Source organism: Octopus bimaculoides, chromosome 5, assembly GCF_001194135.2.
Source record: "Octopus bimaculoides isolate UCB-OBI-ISO-001 chromosome 5, ASM119413v2, whole genome shotgun sequence".
NCBI classification, from domain to species: domain Eukaryota; kingdom Metazoa; phylum Mollusca; class Cephalopoda; order Octopoda; family Octopodidae; genus Octopus; species Octopus bimaculoides.
In genome coordinates, this window is record NC_068985.1 from 63,869,672 (window position 1) to 63,878,881 (window position 9,210).

The window sequence follows — 9,210 nt, forward strand, 5'->3', positions numbered from 1 at the left end:
ATCTAATTTGGCAGAGTTTCTACAGCTGGATGCCCTTCCTAACGCCAACCACTCAGAGAGTGTAGTGGGTGCTTTTACGTGTCACCCGCACGAAAACGGCCACGCTCGAAATGGTGTCTTTTATGTGCCACCCGCACAAGAGCCAGTCCAGGGGCACTGGCAACGATCTCACTTGGCTTGCCGGGTCTTCTCACGCACAGCACATTTCCAAAGGTCTCGGTCAGTAGTCATCGCCTCGGTGAGGCCCAATGTTCGAAGGTCTTGCCTCACCACCTCAGCCCAGGTCTTCCTGGGCCTACCTCTTCCACGGGTTCCCTCAACTGTTAGGGAGTGGCACTTTTTCATGCAGCTATCCTCATTCATTTTCACCACATGTCCAAACCAGCGCAATCGTCTCTCTTGCACACCACTACTGACGCTTCTTATGTTCAGCTTTTCTCTCAAGATACTTACAATGAATAATGCTAATATTTCACAGCCAGATGGATTCCTAACTCCAGCTCTCAATTTTCCACTCACCAGCTTCCCTGTGTTTGACATGAAAATGTTGGACCAAACCTTCTCACCATTTTACAATGTAAGTATAAGTACAAAGACAAAGAGAAAGACAACCCAGCTGGATTTTTTGTTATCACAAACCACAACAATTCATTTTCAACAAACCTGTGATGGAACCTCTACATGACCAATTAACTAGCTCGAAATTACAGTTAAACCTTCCCCAGAGTATATTCTACCAACTAGATATCTGCTGCATTAGGTCTTATTTAGTGCTTAAGAAGAATAATTGCAACAATCTAGATTTGATTTGATACTTAACAACAATAATTGCAACAATGTAATCAGCAACGTATTGAGGGAGAAGTGTAGCTATCTGATGAGATAAGCTCTAGAACCCCAGCCAACAATACCAGGACTGTTTAACTGAATGTAACAGGATTCCACATAATTGTAGTACAGTTTGCAACATCTCTCTGAGAGATTATCCTGGCATAGTTGTGTACTTAAGAAACTTTTGTTCCTGAACTATGTGGTTTGGATCCAGTTTCACTGTACCATCTATTATAGCTTCATGTCAACCAAAACCCTTGTGAATGAAATATGCTGAACAGAAAGTATGTGGAACCCTACTGCAGGGATCATTCTTGAGTTTTAACTTCCTCCTCTCCTCCACCTACAAACATCTGAAGTTGTGTAGAAGTATTATGACCTTCACTAAGCAACCAGAACATTACAGGACTTCCATTAGAGATTAGAGTTTCATTCAGTTTTTTTAACCAGATCTCTGAGCCCCATTAGCTGTGATGGTTTTTAGTCTTCCAATAACAGTGAACCCAAGTCATGAATTCCCATTCATATACGTTTGATAATCAAGTTACCTCTCCATATTTGGGAAATTCTTCAGCATGAAACCATTTGGTAACATGAATTAGCAATTATTAGCTATTAATTAAACTTTTAACACACACACTAGGTGAGGTGTTGGGATTTAGCAAACTGACAACATGCTGGACCTCCTCACATAACATCTGCAGAACTCACAACATCAACATTCCAACTGTATCTCAGACTAGTCTTCTTCTTCAGGGAAAACATTTCAGCTTCCAATAATTACCTTCTACAAAGTTCAGGTGAAGCCCACAGTATTATCACATCTGGATCAGTGCTGCTGCTGTCACAGCTGCAACTATCAGTAAATGTAGACTCTTAGTAAGATATCTTCTCAAATGATTTGTTGAAAAATGCTTTAAATTCATGACACTGGATCGCTAGAGCTACTTTCCCATTTCTAATAATGCAAATTATACTTGCCACAAATTAATTATGCAAATTATATTTGCTACAAATAATTCTACATGTAAAAATGACCAAATCAAACTGGAAAAGACTAATATTTCATAGATAAATTCTTATAGGGTAAGAAATATGTTTATAGCAGTCATCTTGTTTAACAACAAATAGAAAAATTCAATTATCTGTGCAATTAATTCTCTGTATTTTGCTAACAATTGTTTTCTTTCTCCAACTAAGAAATAAATTTCAATAGCATTAAGAAAGCAAGTTAAAGCAATGAGAAGTTATTTATGTAGCGATTGAGGATATTAGAAACAGTAATGGAAACTTCTTCAACCACACCCTACTAACACATAGAATAGTATAATCCACAGTAAATAGCCTTGGATGGCCACAACTGGAATGTCTCATAGCTTTGTTTAATCAGAAAACTAAATAAGAAAACAATAACTAACTAAATACAATGAAATATCACTCGGGTACATAAAACTCACCAATTCTACCCCTTGGGTATATGGGCAGTCATCCCAGTCATTTTCAGGAAAGCGCTGGAGGGTTTTGCCACAGCTGACTCCACTCCCTACAAAATAAAAATGCATAATAAAACCACTGATGATGAAGGAAGAGGACATGGATAGATATGGGGAGATAGATACAGGTAGATACAGAGTATTTTCAATAACAAAAGGTTATCAAACCTTTCCAAACTATATTTACATGGTAGGAATGAGAGAGAGAGAGAGAGAGACTGTCCATCCAACCTAGTAAATTTTCAACAGAATCGATATTTCAAAGGAGTTTAATATTTCTACCTTTATTTATTGCTATGTATGATGTTAGTGTTGGCAAACTGGTGTACATATCATGTTGTCATGGATGTTGAAATGAAATCTTGACAGATTATTATTCAAAAAATTAACAACACTTAAGTAGTGTTGATAGTTTGATAATAAATATGAACCTTTTAAGAGAAGCTGTGTAAGGTGAGTTGGTATTAAAAGAGTTAAACAAAGTTTTTTTTTTTTTTCTTACACTTAACAAAAAACCTGAATTGAATCACCATTTAACTGAATTGTTTGTTAGTTGATTTCAGTGGCATATCATTTGTTTGAAAACACATGTGGTTACACACCAACTCAACATTTTCAAGTGGACAATAGATGGCCTTATGCTTGTTTTATTTTTATAGGTAAATGCAAATGCATACATGTGCATGCAAGCAGATTATTACAACTTTTACATCTACTTTCCATCAAGTTTATATTTAGACCAAAAATTTGCCTGGAGTTGCTACTATACAGTCAAAGAATAGATTACGTTGATATTACTCTTCCTTGAGCAAATATTTCAACCCTTCACTGCATGCATAATTTTAATTCAGAGTTGTCTCCCCTTTACTATCATGATCTTGCTTTCCATCAATTGGAATTATTTTGCTTCGTTAATTAATCTAACGTGTGAATGGCACCCCAAGGTCAGTTCTTTCAGTAATTATAAATATTTCAATTCTGTTTCCAACTATTGACTCAAAACACAACCACAAGAAAATATACTAGACAATATAGAAAGTTAGAAATGAAAGAACCTACTTAATTTCTCATTAGGAGACTCAACTGTGTGTTTGTGTTAATTTGCAGGGATATATTGACTTTCTACAGATCTTGAGATCCTATACTGTTATACAATAAGAACTTTAAAACATTATGGCACTAGCTTAAAGATTCCTGCTTGTTTCCACTTGATTTAAGAGCCAAAACTCCATCCAAAACATATCAGTAATGTGCTACCTTTTTACTGTTGAGGCCCACAGTATTGTTCTATAAAGTTGTAGTCCACCTAAAAATCTATTTAAACACCAATTTTTTTCAAACAACAAAAATAGTATACATACATCATGAAGTATATCAGAATGGTAAAAATATCCATTTAAATAAACAAATTAGTGTAACTGAAAACCTTATAATTCTGGTGAGCTCAGAAGAAGTGTGAAATAGTGATATCTACAACTACAGGAATGGTCAATAAATGGGTTTTATGGAAAAATGGAAACACCTTATACTCTTTCACTCATAAGAAAAAGACCTTGCAATGTAAGGAAAAAGGAAAAACCCTCATACAATTAATATGCACACAACTGTTACCTTAATATACAAATGTTACTGTGACCCATCTTAGCATACTATTTCTAAGTCATGGGACCCGTGTTATGGTATTGTATAACACTGATGTATATCACACACACACACACACACACCACGTGCATGTATGTGCGCACACTGCCACCTGTAAACAATCTTAATTTCAAAACAGCTATTTTGCCATAAAAATAATTCTGGCCACTAAAATATGTCCAAGATGAGAAGGGGCAGTCAAGGGAAGTGACTATACTGGTCATTCTTTTATCTACTCTGCGAGAATAAAAGATAAAATATGGTAAAATACTTACTGAAGCCCAACAATGTAGCCCAAACAGAAAAGTATTAATCCAAATAAAGCCATAATTCCAACAGGACTTTAATTTCCAAAAGCCTTAATCAACTGAATAATCAAGTTGTGTGGAGTTTGTGCAGATGATCTTTTGTGCCACATCCATTTCTAAAGCCAACCTTTTCTTTAGCTATTTCTTGTTCAAGGTATGGTTTCAAACATTCTGTACTTGCATGTGGTATCAGAGCGATTGCTTGTTAACTCTCACAGATAAACAGGTCTCCCCTTTGTGTATAGGCACATATTTTGCTGTGCACCAATCTGACAGTCACTTTTACTCACTCCAGATTTTACAGCATTGGTTGTGGAATATTGCTAAGGCATTCTCTCCTGCACTCTAGATCAATCCAACTAGTATTGCATCTAGACTTGGTGCTTTCCCATTTTTTTATCTTTTCCAGAGCTCTTTCTACCTATTTCCAGTAATTCCTATTCAAGTTCTCTCTCTTACTCAAGCCACTTTATTACCCTCATCAATACTGCTGTTATTTGATCCAGTCTTTAAACCTGATCCACATTCAAACTTTCAATGAAGTCAAACTGAATCAATTTCAAGTGAGATTAGGCATAAGAGGAATTAGAAGTAGTGTGCAAGATAGAATACCATGTAGCAAATTTCATAAGCGAATTCAAATATGAACCTGAAGAAGAAGTAACCTTTGAGGTTTACTTTCGAAGATTTCAACAAATTTTGGAAAAAGAATGCAAAGATTGGACAAACAATACAAAAACTCTAGTGTTATGAAAAACTAGCAACAGCAGAGTACAAGAAGTATAGTAACTTCATATTGCCAAAAAAAAGTGTCTAATATAAATTTCACTGACACAGTTGACATTTTGTGCAAAATGTTTAATAAAAAGAGCTCACTGTTTAATACTAGACAGAAATGTTTAAACACAAAAAAAAAGGGCAAGGATGAAGACTTCACCACTTACACAGGTGGAGTCAACAAAGAAAGTGAGAGATTTAGGCTAGATACGCTTACTCCAGTTTCTTTCAAGAATTTGTACAAGGACTGACAGACAGAAGGGATGCAGAAATCCAAACAAAAATTCTATCAAAACTAGAAACAAACCAGGATTTGACATTGCAGAAACTGTCCCTAGAGTGTGACAGGATATTAAAATTAAGGCATGACACGGAAGAAATTCAAAGAGAAGACCAATGCAAAAAAGACGGAAGACAAACTGTTGCAGGAAAAACAGAAAAAATATCGGAATGTAGACCCATGTATGGCATGTGGTGGGGTGCATCTGAAAAAAGATTGTCCGTATAAAAAAGCAAAGTGTTTTCGCTGCGAGTTTATAGGACATATAAAAATCGCACTGCAAAACTAGAATGATAGGAAATTGGAACAAACAAGAAAAAATAAATAGTTTGTCAGCAGGAAAAGTTCTGACTACAACAAACAGAAAATTCATGAAAGTGAGAATTGAAAACACTAGTGACAGAATGCAAATAGACATGGGAAGTGATATCACAATCATAAACGAGAAAACATGAGAACAAATGGGTAAACCAAAATAGCATATAATGTTAAGGGAAGAAAATTATATTTCACGGGCAAATGCACTTATAATATAATGTTGAAAGATCGAACCAAAAAAGTGAATGCTTAGGTGTTAAAAAAAATCCATTAATTCATTTGGCACCGAATGCATAGAGAAATTTAATTTATGGGATACACCCACAAGCGCTTTGTGCAAAAGTATAAATGGAGCAGTCAAACGACCGAACGAGGTCGATGAACTGAAACAAAAAAAGTTATGTGGAATATCATGCATGAACTACCAGTAATAAAAATAAAATAAATAAATAAAAATACAAGAAATGACAAATTTATGAATGAGACAAAACAAAAACTGTGGTCAACAAAAGGAAATTAAGAAAGGTCCAATGCAAAGAACCGCTAAGATGTAAACGTATACTCTATAACTGATGGTGCACCAATGTACACTCAGAGGGTGGTCATGCCACAGATATTACAGAAGAAAATGCTAAAAGGGTTTCATGTGGGACACCCAGGAATCTCTAGAATGAAAGTGCTGATGTGAAGTTTCATATACTGGCCAACACTCTGGCCAAGCATGGACAAGGAAGTTGAAAACCTGGTAAAAGGCTGCAGATGATGTGTGCTGGCAGTAAAACTACCTACTACAAAATGTGAACTTTGGCTGGAAGTGAAAATATCATGGTCCTGATTGCATATCGATTTTGCAGGCCTGGTAAATGGATATCATTACTGAATAGTAGTGGACAACTTCACAAAATGGCCTGAGGTCGCAAGGTGTCGCAACCTCATAAACAGTAATGAACTTCTAACACAAGCTGTTTGCAAGATGTGGCGTACCAGATATAATTGTCTCTGATATCGGAACACAGCTTGTATCCTGTGAGTTTAAAAGATTCTGCTATATTGAATGGAAGGGCTGAACAGTTCGTGGACACTTTTAAGAGAGCTTTAAAGAAAACTAATAAGGAAGCCACAGACGAGGTCATGATCCAACAATTCTTAAGGGGATACGGGGTAACTCTGAACCCAAATGTGCCAGAAGGAAGTTCACCAGCAGAATTAATATTTGCCAGAAAGGTGAAGTCAGTATTCAATAAACTATACATGCTAGTGAAGGCATGCCAAAATTTTAGAATCGGTGATAAGATGTCTGTAAGAATGTACAAAAATGGCAAGCAATACTGGGAAGGAGGAGAAATTGTAACATGCAAAGGGAGAATAATGTATGGTGTAAGAAGCAGAAATGGAATGGAAAGGAGACATAGATATCAACTTAAGGAAAGAGTCATAGAAAAGGAACCAACAAGAGTAGAAATACCGATGGATTGGCTATATGACACTTTTCAGGTTCCAACACCGTTACAAGAAGTTGAAACCCCACGTACAAGGAAAAGAAGAATACTGAATTCCTAAGAGTAGACCCTAAAAAGAAAAGATATTAATATATGAAAAAAAAAAAGGAGGTAGGATGAATAAAAGGAATCAATTGTTAAATAAAAAATTAAAAGGAGAGATGCTGTATAGTGAAACTGTACACCCCTCCCAGTAAAAAGTGGAAGTAGCCAGCCATTATAAATAGACCAGTTGCTGGTCGACAAGAAAAGGTCAGAAGGCCAAGAGTACATGTAGAATGTGTTTATAGTCGTGTCTGTGCTGATATAGTAATTATACTGAGTGGACATTATATCGATCCAACCTTTTAAGGATAATAACACTGTACAACCTCCAGTCGTACAGTGCCAGATAGAACCATACTATTGACAACTTCAGAATATAATAATATCTGTCTGAGCAACAACGATACAACAGTGGCAAAAGACTGCTTTACAAGCACCATTGTTCCCACCATGACCACCACCACATGGCCACCATTCTTGAATCAGTGATAGGTTGTGCAGATCTGTAATATATCAACCTCCCACTGTACCATTTCAATCTCATTTTTAAAATAGTTGTTCAGATTGATGAGATACCAGACATTCAACTAATAACTCAGGAGTTTCAATCATACATCTGACACTATATTTCACCCATAGTCAGCAGTCAATAAAGGAAGTGATGCAATTCAGTACAAAATGAATTCAAATCCTCTTGAGATGAAACATCTACCCAGGAACAGTTTTACATTGTGGAAGCCAGAAATAAACATCAATTTATGGAATTGTATGGTATGGACAAAGATCGACTTCCTCTTCTAATTTTTTATTGTATGATTCTTGATAACTAGTCCCAGTTCAACAATTATCATCAACCACATTTCTAAGAAGCAATCTGTCTTCTCACGAACCCAAACTATTGCAATTATTTTATTTTTTTCCACTATTACTCAATGTTTCAGAAAATAAATGATAAAATAAAAATCGTTTAGCCTTGAATAAATGTTAAGAATGTGAAACTAAAAGAAGTGAAAATAGAGGTGGAGTCTAAATAAACATAATTGCCATCACCACCACCATCACTGCTATGACTGTCATAACAGAGGGAGGGGTATCACCACAACCACCATCATTTCAACAGCTATCACCACCCCTAACATTACCCCCAATCCCCACCACAACTACCATTATCATCACCACAGCCAATATATTACTCTCATTACCACCATCACCACTAGAACTAAATATCACCACCACCATTACCACAACCACTATTACCATTACCATCACTACCACTAACCTCACCAACAACACCATGTTCAGACAGGTCTCTATGACAACAGTGACTGTACAAGTATACAATACATCAATGTTTCAGCATTTCATATATTTCAGAAAAATAATAATGCCAATTTTGAACTAAATTCTACCATTAGACATACTGGAATACATGAACTTTAGTGCAAGGCAAGCTGTTCTAACACTTATTGATCTCATCAACCTGATTCTTACATTAAAGAATCTACAACTAACCCAGCACACTTATTACAGGTCGATTTGATGGGGAGATTATGTCTCTTTAATTCAGGGTTCACCTCTTTAAAGCCAATAAAATAAGTTCTGGAGTTGATGTAATCCACTCTACATTAATCCACTCTACAACAAAAAAAAAACAAACCGAGAAACGAGACATGCAACATAAAGAATATTACCCTTCTTCAGTTGTCCCTGTTCCATCTACTCCGCGTTTCAAAGGCAAGGACAATACGCAACTTCGTTGGAGCAGTCCTTCCCGCAAGCAAATTAATTAATATTTGGAAATTTGTGTGGAGGGTGAAAGTGTAAACAAGAACAGGACAGTGAGAACAAAACAGTAAAAACAAGACAGAACAGTGAGAACAAACGGTAAGGGCTGTTAGGCCAAGACAATAGAAAAATTATTCTGAACGCTAGTTAGATGTGAAGGAGAGACAAAAAAATCACGTCTTCTCTAGAGGAAGGCAAGAAATCGAACGAAAGAATCCCTTTCATCACGCGTC

At 36.2% G+C, this 9,210-nt stretch overlaps 1 protein-coding gene across 13 annotated transcripts in view; it reads right to left on the reverse strand.

Annotated features, from left to right (window-relative positions):
* The window catches only part of LOC106871234 (myotubularin-related protein 13), a 512,098-nt gene that overhangs the window by 313,733 nt on the left and 189,155 nt on the right, over nucleotides 1–9,210 (reverse strand). For all 13 annotated transcript variants that reach the window (XM_052967747.1, XM_052967743.1, XM_052967750.1 and 10 more), the window contains exon 2: nucleotides 2,289–2,374. In XM_052967747.1, the coding sequence (XP_052823707.1) occupies nucleotides 2,289–2,374 (86 nt within the window). The remainder of the gene's footprint in view (nucleotides 1–2,288; nucleotides 2,375–9,210) is intronic.